At 43.4% G+C, this 18491-nt stretch overlaps 1 protein-coding gene across 1 annotated transcript; it reads left to right on the forward strand.

Moving 5' to 3' along the window:
* Positions 1-171: 171 nt before the first annotated feature.
* On the forward strand, positions 172-5202 carry ZNF330 (zinc finger protein 330; the record flags this gene model as incomplete). Its single annotated transcript, XM_008946544.1, has 4 exons — positions 172-276; positions 2739-2785; positions 3854-3971; positions 4768-5202. Coding segments are annotated over 4 exons (548 nt in total), but the record flags the coding sequence as incomplete, so codon positions are not given.
* Positions 5203-18491: the final 13289 nt, after the last annotated feature.

Genomic DNA, 18491 nt, shown 5'->3' on the forward strand with positions numbered 1-18491 from the left:
AGGATACACAGTGTGATGATGGATGCCAGCATCTACTTTAGGACTTTGCTGAAGCATATGTGACAGAAGGGAGAACTGGTCTTCAGTCAGAACTCCTGCCTAAGTTGTTTGCAGAGCAGACCTTGATGCCTGTGCCCATGGCTAATTATTTTCCCTTAATAAATCTTTCAGGAGGCAGAATATTCGCCTGCTCTTTTTGTCACAATTTCCTCTGTGAAGATGATCAGTTTGAACACCAAGCCAGCTGCCAAGTTCTGGAAGCAGAGACATTTAAATGTAAGTTACTCATAGTCCCTCTCACCACAGCTAAACAGACTTTGCAGTTGCTTCCTCTGTGCTCCAGAACCTGATTCAGTGAGACAGGGTGAGCATGGAAGTAACAGGAATAGTTTTCCTTCAGAACATGAACTCAGTTTCTTCACTGACCAGGGGACTGTGGACATGTGTCAGCAGAGGTAGTGAATGTTAATACATGTCCACTTTTACCTGAGTAAAGAACAGGTAGCTGAAGACTACATCTGTGGACAACACTTGACACTGATTATTTGTACAAGGACAGTGGCCATGCCTGACTTTGTTACTCATCTCTGGCTGAAACTGGAGACTTCAGGGAAAGTTAAACCAAGACTATGCATGTTTGAAATAACTAATCTCTTGTACAAGTATGATCTTTAAGGTCCCTTCCAGCCCAAACCATTCTATGATTTAGAATCACAGAGTAATCCATGTTGGAAAAAGCCTTTAAGATCAAGTCCAATCATTAACTTAATTCTGCCAAGTCCACTGTGTCCCTAAGCATCTCTTCTACATGATTTTTAAACACATCCAGGGATGGTAATTCAACCACCTCCCTGGGCAGCCTGTTCCAGGGCTTGACAAGCCTTTCTGTGAAGAAATTTCTCCTAACAACCAACCTAAACCTCCTGTGGTGCAACCTGAGGCCACTTCCTCTTCTCCTATCACTTGTTACCAGGGAGAACAGACCAGCACCCACCTCTCTACAACCTCCTTGCAGGTAGTTGTAGAGAGCAATAGGGTCTCCCCTCAGCCTCCTTTTCTTAAGGCAAAATAGCCACAGTTTCCTCAGCTGCTCCTCATAAGGCCCTTCACCAGCTTTGTTGCTGTTCTCTGGGCAGCTTCTGGGAAACTTCTACACCTCATTAATGACTGTTTGGTTTATCCCATGAGACAAGTGTTTGGCCCTTCCAAAACCTGTGCACCTGTACTTTGACTATTATAACACTTTCAGCCCTTCTTATAAAAGGCCATGGTGCTCATTATAAAAACTTTTCATCAGAATTGACTCATCTCTTGTCCCAGTTGATTTCTCCCAATTCAGAACATTTGTTGATTTCAATGTTAGAGTGTGTGTCTCTAGAAGAACCTCTGATCTCCTTTTCATCTGCAGCCAGCCATTTTTTCCCAGCCATCCATTTTCACAGCCTTGATTAGCTCCCCTTGACTACCTTCCTGCATGGCAATATTGGAACAGCAACAGCTGCTCCATAAGAATGTGGTTTTTTTTTTTTTCAGTGATTGTTGGAAGCTTTTAATTCACAGATGTGATGTCACACCCTGAATAGAGAAATTGCTTTTTTGAGGGTTTTCACTGCATTGGACATTTTGTGGCACAGTGTGGTGTTGGGAGAGAGGCAGAATTTTTGTCAGCGTGTGGTAGCAAGATTATAAAGCCTGAACTTTTGCAGAACACAAGAACTTTAAATGTGGTCATGCAATTGTAGTGTGAATCCCATTCTAGCTGAGAAAAAGGCACTGTTACTTGCTATCACTATCTGAGAGAAGATTTTAAGTGCAGATCCTCCAGAAATGTTTGAGTACATATGCATTAGCACTTAACTTCAAGCACATGACCAAGTGCCAAATCCCATGGCTGTCCTGCTCATGTGGAAAGCTCCCTGTATTTACTGCTTCAGTGCAGAAGCTCAGCTCTTGCAGGAGTGAGGTGAGGTGGAAGGGAAGGAACACTTGCACAGAGACCAGTAAAATACTTAGGAGCTTCTGCTCGTCCTCCAGCCTCATGTTGGAACCAGTTCCCGTGTGGTTGCCTTTACTGTACTCCCTCTAGTGGACTAAAGAAACTGATTTGGAACTTCAAGCTGAGTTAGTTTTTGAGCACTGATCCTGCTCTTCACAGCTCATGGGCCAGCTGCAATTCTTTGACACGTTTGGGTAGATTTTCATAGCAATTTATGCTCTATAAAGTACATTCCTCTCGTGTCCTCTGGAAAATACTGGATAAAACAACTCTTCTGTGTTTGGAAGTTTGCAAGCTTTGAGTGCTCTCACATCCCATTTAGAGGAGATAAAGGTTTTAAAGGCTGCCATGGCACCAGGACTGTAAAATGTTAGCACTCCTTTTGACATTGTGAGAAAAGGAAAAGCCAAGATGATCACATAATACCAAATTGGTTCTCAAACCTCTGTTTTAGAAAGTTTGGAAACTGAAGAAATAGCTAAACTTTTACCCCTCTTGAACTTTTGTACTAATGTAATTTGACACAAGAAGTAATGAGGCTTAGACTTGGGGAAAAAAAAAATCTAGTAAAATGCTACTGTATGGTAAAATGCCTGATCTGTCTTGCCAAAGAGCAGTTGTGTCAGGGAATTAAAAATAAATACCTCTCTTACATTATCACAGACTTTTACAAGGCTTTAAAAACATCTCAGAGCTGCAGTTTCCAGGTGCTGAATTTTTCCATATTGATTTTCTCCACCAGGTGTGTCCTGTAACAGGCTTGGGCAGCACTCGTGCCTGCGGTGTAAGGTAAAGACAGTTCAAGTCTGAAATCACAGCCACTTGCTTCTCCTTCTGCTGGGATCAAGCCTTGTCATGTCTGCCTCTACATGGTTTAAACAATGTTCATGCTTGTGTATTAGTTTCTAAAGCCTGGGGTTAGACTTACAGGGAACCAGATATGGCTCTTGTCTGTGCTTGCCTCTTAACTACGAGCCAGTGTTGTGCATCCTTATGCCAGGATAATCTTTTTGTCCATTCCTCTGTGCTTAAATTGGGGCTGTATCATGTTTGGGCCTTTTGAAAAAACACCACCAAACCAAATCCTTGGTCTCGAGTAGAACTCAAGGCTCTGGAATAGCTTTTGATCCAGCATAGAGCTAAGAATTTAAAAAAAAATCCAACTTTTAAACAGTCAGGTGTTGATCTGACCAGACAACACTGCACCCTGGATCAAATAGAAATATTCTCCACAGCTAATCCAGTTTTACACACACAGAGGCTAATTTCTTGACACCAGGCTCTTGATTTTACAGAAGTAAAATTTTTGTATCCAGAGTTCCATGTGCTTCATCAGCATTGTCCTGATTTCTCCAGCCTGCTCTTACTGTCCTTACCCTCTCTCTGTTTCCCTGCAGTCTTCCACATCCTCATAGTCCAGATGATTCCTTTCTCCAGACACCTTCACTGCCACCCTGGTGCTCAGCGTGTGAAGTTTCAATCTCTAATTCTTGCCTTCAGATCACTGCAGTCCTGTCATACATCTGGTTGTGTTTTATTTATGCTTGTCAACCTAAGCCAAAAGTTTGCCAGGTTTCCTGTGGGCAGCACTATAATCCTGTCCTTGAGTGTGTTACTTCCTCTGCTTGTTTATCAGGACTTTCATCCATCCTCTTGCCCTGGAAGCTGTGACACCACGTTCAGAACAGAAGTGGCTGCTCTCTGCACAGACCCCAGTTCCACTGTAGATGGAGCTCATTAAATTTTCATCCCAACTAGAAAACCCTGCTGCTCTTAGACACTTTTTTGCTTGCTTCTTGCTGAAGAGTGTGCTTCTGTGATGAAGACATTTAGCTTTTTTGTTCTTTCACCCCCCAGGCTTGTTTTTGTGATGACCATGTGAGAAGTAAGGTTTTCAAGCAGGAAAAAGGAAAAGAGCCTCCCTGCCCTAAATGTGGCCACGAAACTCAACAGACAAAGGATCTGAGCATGTCAAGTAAGCCTCCTTCTCTAGCTAACGAGCAGTAAGAGTGCCAGTGCTGCCTGCTTTCCTGCATAGGAACCCTCAGCAAAATCTGATTACTTTCAATTGTTTTGCAAAGCCATTTGCTTTGGGAAAACTTGGTGTTTCTTAGTTCTAGAATTGAGCAGTCTTTTACCATTGACTGATTCCAATACAGTGAAAGGTTCTCTGTAGTTTTGAGATTTTAGTTATTGACAAATTGAAAAACAATCGCTGCTGAAGTGATTAATTTCATCTACAAAAAGCTCACTAATGAATTTCAAAGTGCAGTTTGATGAGACACTGGATTGGGCTGCCCAGGGAGGTGGTGGAGTCATCATCCCTGGAGGTGTTCAAAAAACAAGTAGATGCAGCACTTGAGGCTATTGTCTGATGGTTAGGGAAATGCTGGTAGGCAGGTTGGACTCAATCCTAGAGGTCCTTTTCCAGCCCTGGTGATTCTGTGCCACACATACAATCTACCTCAGCCACTCTTCCATAAATCACTGTCTGGACTGTGTCTGCAAAGCACATCCAGTTACAGGTTTTCTTGGCTATAGAGTGCCAAAGGTTCGTCCTAAAACCCAAGTCCTACTCTGAGGGCAGTTACTGCTTGTACAAGGTTGGCTGCAGGTCTGTCAGAGTAAGGATCAGGTCTGGAAGCACCTGGTTATTCAGGCAAAGGCTGTTGTATGCTCCTGGCTGAGGAGTCAGAAAGGGTGGAGAACAAGCACCAGATGCTCAGCTCAGACTGAGGGGTGGGAACATGATGATTTTTCTCTGCCTGCAGCTCGTTCTTTGAAGTTTGGCCGACAGACTGGAGGTGAAGATGCAGATGGAGCTGCTGGGTATGATGCCTATTGGAAGAGCCTCTCCTCCAGCAAGGCTGCAGAGGCAGGTGACCGTGAGGAGGAGTACGATGAATACGAAGCAGAGGATGATGATGAAGATGACAACGATGAGGGAGGGAAGGATTCTGATACTGAGGCTGCAGATGTATTCAGCAATTTGAATTTAGGAAGGACCTATGCTAGTGGGTATGCACATTATGAGGAACCAGAAGATTAAGCTTAGTATGCTGGCAAGCTGGCAGCACTTGGAAGGAGCCAAGAAGTGCTTCACCCAAGTTGTGGACATGCCAGTAGGATAGCTTCATCAGGTAATTACAGATCAAAGCTAGAGTAAAGAGTGTGGGACTTCTCCAATAACTCCAAGTGAGGGTTGTGGTTTTTTTTTTGGGTAGACTGAGACTGGGTTTGGGACTGGCAGAGAAAATAGGAATATTTTTATTTCCCTAAGCAATGATTTTGTTCTTGAATTACTGATTACAATGGTTCAATGCCATTTTCTTCTATCAGCATAGGAATGTGGGAGAGCTGTACGACTTGTTTCCATTTGCTCATCAGAAATTAAGTTATTTTTTACAAGAAATTTGTTGACTGATACCATAAAATTATGTAGTGGTGGGTTGGCGATTGCTTTTTTTTTGTCTGCACAATAAAAGTCAACTGTATTCTCTAATGAACTGTCATAAATATTGATCTCCCCTGAACAGCTGGAAAGCAGGTTGTATACAAAATATAAATTTGCACTAAAATAATTCTCTTGTTTATGTGAGGCAGATCAATTTAGTTGTCTGTGTACTTGGACATTACCTTTTTAGGCGATTTTTAACATCAGATATTAATCAATGGGGCTATATACAGTCATTACAAGTGCACCCTAGATAATCAAAAATGTTATTGCAAGGAAAATGTTGGTGTATCCTCCCTGACACTGAAATCTATAAGATAATTTCTCATCAGATCAAAAAGAAACTGGTTTCTTCTGTGCCTGGCCTTCAACTCTTTCCTTCCACCTGATACAAAGCTGTTAGAATCTGATAGGAAACAATCCCTGTATAGGAGTTGATAAGGTGAGAAAACACAGTGGGGTTCAAACTGCTGGGGTCAAACACTGCTCTGTGCCCCTGTGCTGGGACAAGGCCAGAGATGAGCACATCTGAGCTGAGGAGGGGACACTAGCAGAAATGTTTGCAGGGATTCCCATTTGAAAGTCAGCCTGCAGGCCTCAGGAACAGCATTTAGTGTCCTCCTGCAGGCAGGGAGCACTGAGAGGAGAGAACTGCAGCAGCAGACAGATCAAGGCACAAGGGCAGCCACCTAGAGTGTTCCTTCAGCTTTCTAAATGCCATGCTTAAATGCAAGAGAGCCATTTCTTGTTAACTGTCAAGATCTGATTATAGAATTACCTACTTTTGTCATGCTTTATCTACTATTTCTTAGCAGCTAAAGGTTATATTTTGGCAGAGCATACCCTATTCAGAATAATTGTTAATGATGTTAGGACTGCCAAATGAGAATTTCCTAACAAAATAGGATCAAGGAACCTGGCCTTGATACTTCCCTCCTAAATGCCTCATATCAAAGTGTGAAAGAGGAGCTGGAATGCATCCAAGACAAACTGACAAAGAGCACAGCTTGGTTTTGGCAGCTGAAGGAAGAAACTGTGCTGGAGGGAGGGGCATGACCTGGTCAGTGCTTCCCTTAGAACCAGAGAGGAAACCAGTTAATGCACTGTCTGAAAGCCAAATCCCCTTTACAAACTGAAACTCCAGGGCCATCCAGCTTCACGTGCTAGCAAAGACCTACCCATCTTAAATTATGTTGCTGGCAGTAACCTTGTTTAATCTTTTGCATAACCAGACTTCATGTCAGGGAAGCAGGGTGCCTGCCAGCTCAGCCTTCCTGTGAAATTGGCACCTCTGACTGAGTTTTTGCTCAACTTCATGTGGTCCAAAAAATTCCACAGTTGAGTCCACCTGCAGCTGGACTTCATTGTCTCAGCTGGAATTGACTTAGCATGGTCAATTCCAGCTACAATGCCAGTTTTTTTTCCTCTTTCAATAATAAATATGCTTCAAATATAAACCAATCATCATGACAAAGTCTAACATAGGGTTAAGGAAAGTATGTGTGTTTCTGCAGCTATGTAAAACTACATATTTATTATTACAGCTGCTCATGTGTCATTAATAGTATTAACCACACAAAATACCTCTTTCTGGTTCTTGGCTCTTGAATTAGGTTTTTTCCCCATGTGAAATCTGCTGCTGTCACTGGCTGTGCCAAAGGCTGCTGACATAACAGAATTAATCACCATAATCAGAGTAAAGAATTATTCATTTTCTCATTGAAATGTCCTTGCACTGATCCTTGCAAGATCAATCCTCCAGAACTAATGTGCATTCCTGTGATGCTGTCCTGAGAGAAGGCCACAGCACTGCCTGCAAGGCATGCTCAGGACACCTCCTGTCATTTAGCAAGGTCACCACTCAGTGGACAGAGGCATTTATTACCTTTCCCTTTGTACCACTGAAAATGTCTGTGCTAGCAACCTGGCTGGAAACAGGGCCCAGGTATTAGACCTGCAGTGGCTGGCTGAGGGGTCAGAACGAGCAAGTTTAAGCTGCTTTAAAGTAATCTGGTGGATTCAAGCTAGAGGAGACAAACATGAGCGTGCTTTCTACTAAAAGTGGGTCAATCTGTGACAGAACAGGCAGGATATGATGCTGGGAGTTGCCCTCTCTCATCTTTCTCTGTTTATTTAGTGAAGTTAAAAGCATGTGGTCTGTTGGGGATAGATGCTCTGAGCTTGCTTTCATGGAAAGTGCAGCAGTTGACTGAAAGTAAATTGCAGGGCTGGGTGAAACCAAGAATGAACACGTGTTCATTCCTGAGAAAGGGAAAGTCCTGAGATGGTACAGGGCAGAATTTTCCTTTGAAAGTCCTGTCCCTGATTAAAGGAAATTCTGAACTGAGAGAAGAATGGCTTTAACATGTCATTAGGACAACTTGAGCATTACATACAGGACTCCAGAAAACCAAGGTCTGGATGAAATCTTACACTTGAGTTGTTTTCTGCCTGTGATCACCATTTAAACAACATTTAAGTAGAAGTTCAATCCAATCACAGTAATATTTATTGTGCTTGTAGACACTAAAATACAAGAGCTCTGGCCACGTCTGCAAGCTCTTTTTTGGCATTAGTTTATGGTGACAGTACCAGCTCATTATGAGTTCATTAGGTGCTTGTGAATTTAATGTGTTTTCACTTATACTCAGGTGTAATTTAGCACCTCTGACTGGGAGTTTTTTGGTCAATCCTGTTGCAGGGTTGCTTTTTTTTTTTTATTCCAGCAAATTAATGTGAAGACATTGTAATGTCTTGAATGTTTTCAACTGCCAGTTGATCAAGTAGTAGCATATGTATTGCAGAGAGCTAGAGGACAAGCTCCAGAAGTATTTAGAGTCCTGTTTGCTCAGGCAGGAAGAGTATTAGTGCATCTTACAAGACATCACGTGCATCTATCCAGGTCCTGATCCTATTTCCAGATGAACCCATGGCAAAGCTTCCATTCTCCAAGAGGGAGCAATTTAATAATCTTTAGTATCTACAGTGAATCTTAAAATGTCAAAGAGGTGTTAGGGAACAAAACAGGAGGATAAGCTGAAGTGAGAAGGGTGGAGCAAAGCTTAACATCAGGTTAAAGTGCTACCATTAGCATAAAGCTATTTGTTCTGAATTCCAAGAATTGTACTGGAAAGCACTTTGAAGACTGAAAGAGGAAGCTCTTTAAAGCAGGAAGTTGTCAGATCCTACAAAACACATTTAACAAGATACAGGAATTTAATTACTCATCTGAAAGTCTGCATGTAGTCCATAAATATTTGCTAAAAGCTCAAGGCAATTAGGACACAGACATATTTTATCATCTCTGCTTTGTAGATACATAAATAGAAAACACAGTAATTGACAAAATCACAGCCTGAGCCATCCAGTTGGCAACCGCCCTCTGCAGCTTGGACTCTCCATCCCCTACCCATAAACTCTAGAGTAAACATATTTTATAACTAATGACACTTCTTTATTAAGATTATGTGGACTGTAATTAGCTACCACACATCTGAAATTTGAAGCAGGGCCTAGTTTTTAGTTTCCATAGCCAGGATAAATGGAAATAAAAAACCAAGCAAGAGAACATCACAGATGTGAGGATCATTCTGTGGCAAAACCACTGGTTTCTCTTTGCTAAACAAACTATAGGCTCACAAGCCTGTACTTTGTCTTCTGCAGCTAATTTACTTGATTAGATACTCATGCAATATGGAGGAGAAAAAAAAAAAACACATTTCAGTCTCACAAAATTAAGCTGCTACTACTAAGCATGCAGTTTTGTTGTCAGTTTTAAGCCATCCCACTTTTAAGCACTGCACAATTTAACACTGAAGCATCTGAAGTGTTTGTGGTGCTCTTTTTAACTTTACTTTCCAAGCCAATGATTCTTCCACAGCAATTGGAAGTTCACTTTTGTTTCCTTCTGAAATGAGGACTGAGCACCCACAGGGCCTGAGTAACCCTTTACCTTATCATGATGTTAGATGCCACATGTTGGGGCTTTTCACATTACAAAACCACTGAGTAAATGATGATTTTTTTTTAACATCTTAGAATGGCATCTGAAACGTTCCTGGTGTTCTTTTTAACCTTACTTTCCAAGCCAATGATTCTTCCACAGTAATTGGAAGTTCACTTTTGTTTCCTTCTGAAGTGAGGAGGACTGAGCACCCACAGGGCCTGAGTAACCCTTTACCTTATCATGATGTTAGATGCCACATGTTGGGGCTTTTCACATTACAAAACCACTGAGTAAATGATGATTTTTTTTTAACATCTTAGAATGCTAAAACCCCACAGTTTCTTTAGCAGGTAATACAGATTTTTTTACTGCTATAGTTGCCTGTTGCTCTTGCTACTGTTTTATTTTTGGCATGGTGAAAGAGGTTGATGCTTTTGAAAGCAAATCACTGCTAGTCAGGCACATAAACCCTTGGGTGGCTTCCAGTCTGATTTAAATTCAGCACCTTCTTTGGATGGCAGAGACAAGGATGAGCCCCTCTGAGATCTTCCCACCAGCAGGGGAGATGTGCAAGGACCTCACCCTGGATGTCAGCATCCATCCAGAGGGCTGTGCTCTCCTGCCAGCTCAAGGTGCTAACAACTGACACGTGACCTTCCTCTAGATTACTTTGGCAGCCTGCAGAAACCAAAATGCTGCAGCCTCTACCTCCCTCTCAATGCATACTGTCTGGAAAAACAAAGCTGAATCCCATGAAGAAGGTATTTTCACTTTATTTCTTCCTCAGGGATAATAGAACGTGTCTTCAAGCTTATACAGAACTCATTGTTACTGGTTTTTCCCTTATTAAAAAAAAATAATCTATTGAGCAGGGGTTTAAGTGAGAAAAAGCAGCAGCAACAGAAAGAGAAATAAAGATGTTGCCCTATCAACAGCTGAACAGCAAAGCTGAACTGAGCATTTTGGAAAAGGGGGATGCAGACAATACCATATGCTCACAGTTTGGGTTGGTTTTCTTTTTTTTTCCTGCACCCTGCTTTTAAGTCTGGAAGTGTAGGCCAAGAAAGCATAACTGGGAGCTTAACCTTGGGGTTTTGTTTGCCAAAGCATTAACGTTCCAGGGGAGCTTCAGAGGGAGCACTGTGCAGCTTCTTAGCAGGCATTTAGCTCACACAGTCACTGCAGCCAGGTTTGGACCATTCAGAAACAGTCAGACATGAGGTGATAAATTGCAGTCCTTACATATTCTCCCCACTTTCTTCACGTTACAGGTATTTCAAAGATCCCATCATGACATTTAAATGCCAATACTGCACAAGCAGCTCTGATCTTCCATCAGAATCATTTCTAAGATAGTGCCAGCATAAAATGTAGCAGGTACTGTCCAAGTTTTAGCCCACTCTGAGAAGAGCACTGCTCTTCTGTCCAACACTTCACAGAGCCAGCAGCAAATGAAGGAGCTTAGGAAGCCATTCATTGAGCATTTGAGTCAGTAAGTTCTAGTCAACCAAGGGTGGGCCCGTGCCCAACGTGCTGCTGGGCTGCAGATGTACACCCACCACTCCCTGGGCTCTCTCAGGGCACCTGCACCACAGGCTGCTCAACCCCTGCCCTAAGCCTAGCTTCAGGATGCAAGAACACCAACACTGCACCTTCCCACAGCACCCCACAGCCACCCTTGAGGGCACCAGAGCTCACCCATGGGAAAGCCATCACCAGAACAAGCTTCCCCCTCCTCTCCAGGCCTGGGAAGCATCTCCTCTCACCACCAGCTGCATCGACCCACCACACTTCCCTGGCAGAGAAAGCTAAATTAGCACTCACCCACGGGCAGGGTGACTCCAGACAATGCTCCTTTGCTCCACGGAAGCTCACCACTCCCTCCCTGCCTGCTCCTCTGTTTATAGCCCCCCTCCCCACCTGCACCCTTTTGGGAAGGACCCAGTTGGCCCCTCCCTGACAGGACCAGATGAGTGTGGCCTCTCTCTGCAGCTGGCCTTCACCACCAGCAAGCCCAAGTAATTACTGCAGCCTTTGCCTCTTGCTGTCAGTTGGGCTGCCGTGGCCCCTCTGTACTTCTGCAGATGCTGCATGGTCAGCTACTGGGTCCTGCTGCACCCTCCTGCTGCTTCCAAAGGCAAAATGTTGCAGCATCAAATATAAATAACACTTATCCTATTTAAAATGTGACAGATCTCCTATGCTCTGCTATTTTATTATGTCTAAAGTGGATTTGCAGATGATGATACATATTTTCTACTGACCTTGGATGTTTTATCATCAAAATATTATCAGTCTTGTTACAATGCCTTGATAATATATTAATTTGACTTATCTCAGCTTCTAGAAAACTAAAATATAACCTCGTGGTCTTTTATATGCTGTAATTTATCATTGGGCATTAAAGAAAAAATTACAGCTGTATCAGGTTATTAACAGCAAAAATGAGCCACAGCCCCTACAGTGCCATTTAAACATACATGGAAGACTTTGACCTGCTGGAGATTTTTGGTTCTCCAATAATCAACATGCTTCCAGCATCACAGAGAAAGTTAAGAGGTCTTCCCACTTGCTCCACTGCTGCCCTCATCAGGTGCAGCCCAGCAGGAGGTGCCCTGGGGTGCCAGATGTTTGTGTTGCCCTTTCTCCAACGTTAGTGTCTTTTTTCTGGCACTAATATTGATCATTTAGTATGTGTGACTCAACACTTCTAAGCTGCTTTGGCAGCAGGGTCAGTGATGCAGAGCCCAAGCACAACTCACTTTTATTTACTGAGAGCTGGCAGCTGGGAAGAGCAGAAGGCAATTCTTGTCTCAGGAATCTCAGCCCAGCACAAGTCTCTGCTTTCCAGGGAGCCCTTTCTGCCCAAAGAATCGAGTCTAATCAAGGAGCAAGGCCAGGAGCAGAAGCTCCAGCTGCTTGCAGAGCCCACACTGCCTTGAGCAACACCTCTGCACAGAGCCTTGCCAACCAAAGCTACCACCACACAACCTTTCTCTCTGAAGCTGAACAGAAAGACCAGGACCAAAAGCTGTTTGGGTGCTTTGGTTTTTCTGCTAATGACAGGACCTTCCACCTTCTGAGACTCAAAATTAGTGACTACATGTAAATATGTGAATATATGTAATATATATTCATGTAATATGTGAATATATTAGTGGCTGTGATTTAAAATCCTAAAATCCCCTCCCTAAAGACTCAGGTCAGAGTGCCTCTGTGTTTAGTGTGGGGAATAAGCAAACAATAATTTCCTGTCATGGAAATTAAGTTGTGCAATTGATTCTGGGAAAGTTAGAAATGTGCTGAAATACCAAGTATCCACTTCCCATTGTTAGTGTGTGAGCAATCAAATACCTTACATTGCTTCTCAGGGCCCAGTCTGAGAAGAATTTTTCCAAACTCAGCTTTCACACTCCGTGAGACCTCTACTGCTGTCTTGATTGGGAATTTATGGCACCCTGGCTGAATTGTTTGCTGTTACAGCCACACTCTGCAGAGAAGAGGAAATTGAGATGGTGCTTGACTGAAGGAATACCTTTTGGAGATGTGGGAGATTAAGTAGACGTGCTAGGAGGAGGAATTTCCAGGTCTATTGTGTACTGTGATATATTTTGAGGTGCTGGAACTGCATGCCATCCTTTGTCAGTTCAGATTAATCCCAAGATCTGGCTGCAGCAGAAATCCATGGTCTTCAGTCTTCTTTCTGCCCTGGAAAGAGAAGTCCAATTTACATGGAAAACAGTCAGTCACTTGATACAGAAACTACACCACTGTCCAGTTCAAAGAGCTCACACATTATACACAGTATTAATGTTGTTTCAGATGCATCCAGGCAATTATGTGATAACTCAGGTATTCAGCTACCTTTGTGTTTTCAATTACCTCCTTTTTATACGCCTGGAAAGTAGATATAAAGTTATCAGTGTAAAACTAATAAAGCAGAGAGTTCTATAAAAAGTGGCAAGTGAGTTATTGCAGTTGCTCTAGGCAAGGTAACCCACTTCTGCACGGGCACAGATGGGAAAGGTTTACTCATTGTCTACATTTTATATGCACAGAAAGAAAGGCAAAACAAGAAAGCAATCCTGCTTCCTCTCCAAACTCAGTTTTTCCTTCTCCTCACCCCCCAGCAGCCAAAATAATCAAATAACTTTCTCTTAAAGGAAAGGAGTCTTCATGGGACTACACTGTAAGGTGAAGGAGAAGGTTATTAACTAAAACCATATTGCAGCTTAGGGGAGAAGAGTAACAGTCTAAAGATGTAGTGAATTTCAGAAAACCAAAATGAAATTGTATTTTTATATTTGATTGATCAGGCAAATGTGTTACTTTAGAGATAAGGCAAAAGTTATCATACTGAGAGATGGTTTCTAGCCACAGTATCATCTGGTTAAAAAGAGGCAGCAGCTAAGGGCTCAGCTTGTTAATAAAAGCATCTGTTTTATTTCCAGAAGAAATATCTAAAACCATTGCTCCAAAAAGCGTGTGACAGAACTGGAATGACAGAGTTCCTTTAAGCCTGTGAGATGTCAGGGATCCTGACTCTGCACCTCACTAAATGGGATTGCCAGTCCCACCAGCAGCCCCACTAACCTCAGCAGAGCTCCTTCCCTGCCTGAGAGCTACTAACTGGAGTAGCTGCTCCTGGGTGGGTCAGAGCTCCTTTGGGGATGCCTTGGAAAGCCCAAGCAAGGCCTGTGCTTGCTGTGCATGCACTGCTTGGTGGAGAAGGTGGAGAAGAGCAAGTCTGCTGTGACCTGGGAGCTGCACTGGGCACACACGTTCACGCTCCAGGACTGCACGTGTCAGATTTTGGAAGCATCAGACGTGCTGCTCCTCTAGCATGGGGGTCATCAAAGAAACTCCAGGCTGAAGCAACCTAACCTCCACAAACAGACTTCTTGCTGTGCTTGGGGAAGACTCCTCACTAGGGCAAAACTCCTGCTGAGGGCTTATCTTTTCTTGAACTGCCAACGGGCAGGGAGCAGGGAGCCCTTACCCTGGGTGAGCTCTTACCCTTACAACTGTGGCTTCCTAATTCTGCTGCTTTTTTCAGATCCCAGTATGCCAAAAGCAGAGGGAAAGATGGAGAGGTACCTGTCTTCAGATGTGTTTCACCTCCCCTGCCATTTCATGAAACCTGGAGACAGAATACTATAAAAGAGCATTTGAGGGCTGAGATGCCTGTCTTTTCAACAGCATACTCCTGCTTTTAATGTTTACCAAGCTTTGGGCTGTAAAAAATGTATGTGGCTGAGAGGTTTCTCTTGGTCTGTAGTCACTGCTACAAAGGAATTCCTCCAGGCTCCTTTGCCTTCTCTCCTGAGCTCCTCAGAGACCTCTGCTGCTGTCCCTGGCAGCAGACCAAGGGGAAAGAGCTTCCCTTAAAGCTCCTGTTGTAACAAAAAGGCACCATTGATCAGCCACGTTCTGTCAGTGCCAACTTCTTGAAGCTGGCGCTATTTTAATGCCTGGTTTCTCTTTTTATTCAGGTTTCAGGTATGCAGTGTAAAGAAAACCCCTAGAGAGTTATTTTTTCTTTATTTCCCCCTTTGAATCAAGTTTGAAAAGAAAACCTGCTGCAGCTGAGCACTCCTGAAAACACCAGTTCAGATCCATCTCATGCCAAGCCTGGGAAGGTCCTTTCCCTGCCCTTCATGTCTGTAGGAAAAGCAGAAGAAAATATGCTGGAATATCAACTGAATAGCTAAATGCTTGTCAGAGTGAGCAGGAACTGCTGAGCAGTGTCCAGGTAGTCAGGAGGTGTAGGAAAAAGGCAGCAGCACATCAAGATACACACCAGTGAAAACTGGTAGTGGATCTGTTTTGCCAGGACAGAATGAAACGATGTCCTTCAGTGCTAGAGCTGTGGGCAAAGTGTCACTGCCTGAATTTGTAACTGCTGTTTGTAAATGCAACCTCCTTTCTCCACTGAATGGATCTCTGATTTTCTTGACAGGGTGAGCAGTTCTGTGCAGTTAGAGTGAAACAAGTCACTCAGAAAGCTGCAGTAAAACCTAGCACTGAGCAAGGTGTCCCTCGTTTGGGAGCAGGCAGGAGGAGTCTGATGTCCTACGTTGCTCCTGCATCAACACATCTGGCTGAAGTTCTCTGCACACAGGCATGGAAGCTGCCACTGGCTGGTGCAGTGCTGAGCCCACTGAATTCTGACTTTAACAAAATACTCTGTGCTTCATTTCTCAGCATGGCAAAACAACTTAGTGCATCATTTACTTAGGGGAGCACATCCATTAATTTCTAGCTTGCATTCTCACTCTTTCACAGCACCAAAATGTCAGTGGCTTTAGCCTTTTCAACACCATTTCCTCTGAGAGCACACAAAGAAATAAAAAGCAAAAAAAGCTTTTATTTAGCTAAAGTCATCCACATGTTACCTTTCAGCATGGAGGAAGAGTTATACAAAGGCTCTCCTAGCTACCTTTTCTCTGAGCAGGCTAAACACCCCCCTTATTCCCTGATGATTGACATTTGTTTGTTTGTTTAGTATGATCCTGATTCTCTTCTTGCTCATGCATTTATCAAGCATGAAGGTTTGCTCTAGCTGACGTCAGTGGAATTTTATCAGCATAAAAGCAGAGAAAAATGTAAGTAAAACTGACAGAAGAAGCAGCTTCTGGAGGCAAAAATATGCATTTGCTGTTACTGAAATGAGAGAAATGAAACTTAGACTTGTCTATTTGCAGCTATATTCCTTTGAAGCATTACAAAACCCTGTGAAACTCTGGATGTTAGAGGCTGTATAATCACTTAGAGAGTTAATGTGCATAAACATATATAAAATTGTTTGCATTTTTTTTTCTGCACAGCCTTTTTACTGTATTACTGTATAAATCAGACCTATTATATTTTCACTTGCTAAGCCTTGTACTCTTTTTAAAGCATCTCAGTGAACAAATAGATATTTCCAGGTCCTTACAGCCTTAAAAAAACAAATTTACTTGTATTTTCATGGAAATACCTTCAAGAAGTTTTTCTACAAAGCATATTACTTGAGATAGGACTGGGGGATTTAATACCTCAGGATATGATTCCCAGCCTGTGAGGTGCATGACAAATCTGAGTGCCAAAGGTCACTTAATAGAAGAATAGTGAGTCTAGCAGAAAAAAACTCAATGCTTACCAGGCCTCTACTGTTACAGTGGCAGCTGTGCTCATGACAGACACAGTTCCCTGAAGATCAGAATCTTTCCTCTGTTGTTCCTGCTGGTACCTAAGAGCATATGGCCACTGTAGCGTGGATGAGGCAGCCACAAGCCATACCCATGCAGAAACGAGGAGAAAAATCACCCTGATCATTCGTAGCATATGGATCCAACGAGGCTTGAAAGCTGGGCTGAGGCACGCTCTGCTGGCAGGGAATGACTGGGTTTCTCAGAAAGGGTGATCCTGCAAAACGTGGACTGGAAACTGATGTCTCTCCCATGCCAAGTGCAAGCAAAGGCTGGTTTATGGAGAGCAGGACAAAGCAGAGAGAGTGTAACAGCAGATGCTGCCTCAGTACCAAGCTCTGAATTTAGCAGTCTCCCATGGAGAAGAGCCACAGGCAAGTTAAGAAGACATTGCATGGCAGAGAAGAGAAGAATGTTTTTCTTCTGGTTGATTACAGGCTTATTAGATAGCCAAGCCCTGACCACACTGGATGTTGTGCACCCAGAGAGCTCCTTTGCAGGCACATCGTGTCTTTTCTCTGCAGTGATGCAGACTGCAGTCAGCACAGGGGACTGGTTCTGCATGGGCAGGTGGTAAAGAGGTGCCACCCCTCTCCATGGAAAACACACAGTCTGATAGCTTTTGGTTGCTGCATTACATCAGTTATGGCTTTCTCAGTTGGCCCGTGTATATTTTATTATTTACCCAGAAACGTGCAGATGGATGTTCTGACCTCAGAGACCATGATGAGCACCAGTGGTGCTGGGGAGGAGGGACCCCACGGTGTCCAAAACTGATTCCAAAAGGGGAATTCGGTGAGAAAATGTGTTAGAGCCCTTGGTCCTTGCCAATGAGACACAGGCTCTGCCTGTAAGGCTGATGTCTGTCTAAGGGGCACTGGGCTAAGACCAACAAAATACCGTTCATACAGGCCACCGAACAGCTTCTGATGTTAATGACTTTCGACTACCACTGGCCTGAATTGCATCTGTATTTTATTAACACTGTGTACAGAGTGAGTAGAATTCCAGATGGAGCACAAAGTGCCTTTTTTTTTCTTGTTTTGCCCATAATTGCAAATGCTTAAATTGTACTTGTAGCCGTTTTATGACTTGACATTCACCTTAAACCCTGTGCAGCTGCACAGAGGAACATGGCAATTTCTAGGGGGTGGAAAGATCACACAGAACTGGTCAATCATCTCTATGATGCAAATAAAAATAGTACCGTGAGTGTTTAAATAAATATTTCTTTCCATTTTGTCTTTTAGTTTTTATCGCTTCCCTAGGTCACTTGAAATTAAATTGTCCTTCACAGGTCAAGCTATGGTTGCTTAGTAGACAGCAAAAAGACAGTGCTTTGAGATCATTAGAGCCCTGAAGATGTTAAAGTGGTCCAGATGATTTGCATTTCTGAGGGAAAGGCTCTTATTTCTGAACTGTTTGCCTATTATTGATCTGAAAATGGACCTTTTTTATCATGAAAATGCCTGTCCTCAGAATTAAAAAGACATAGTTCTAGCCTTGATATGCCACCTCCCCATCAGCTCTCTGGTGAGGTGCCCACAAGTGATGATGGTGGAGGGAATGAGCTCTTTGGGCTGTGGAGCAGCCCTGGTTCTCAAAAGGGAAAAGGTTCTCAAAAGAGAAAAGGTTCCTCAAAGGGAAAGGAAGGGGAGGCTCAGCCCCAGAGCAAGGACCCGATGCATCACTGGCTCAGCAGCACCCTCATGGGAGGGCAGCTCTCTGCCACTTCTCCTCTGGCAGCTCTGGGGCCCAGGAGCTTTTTTTGAGCTTGCTGCTCGCTGCTGGCAGGCAAAGCTGCGCAACCTCCTGAAGGTGGAATCCAAAGTGGATGGTTTAATGAGGCTCCTTCATGACCCATCAGACATGAGCTGCGGTGCCTCTACACCTTAACTCCCTTCT

This window comes from Merops nubicus, unplaced genomic scaffold (genome assembly GCF_000691845.1).
Source record: "Merops nubicus isolate BGI_N331 unplaced genomic scaffold, ASM69184v1 scaffold21218, whole genome shotgun sequence".
Classification (NCBI taxonomy): Eukaryota; Metazoa; Chordata; class Aves; order Coraciiformes; family Meropidae; genus Merops; species Merops nubicus.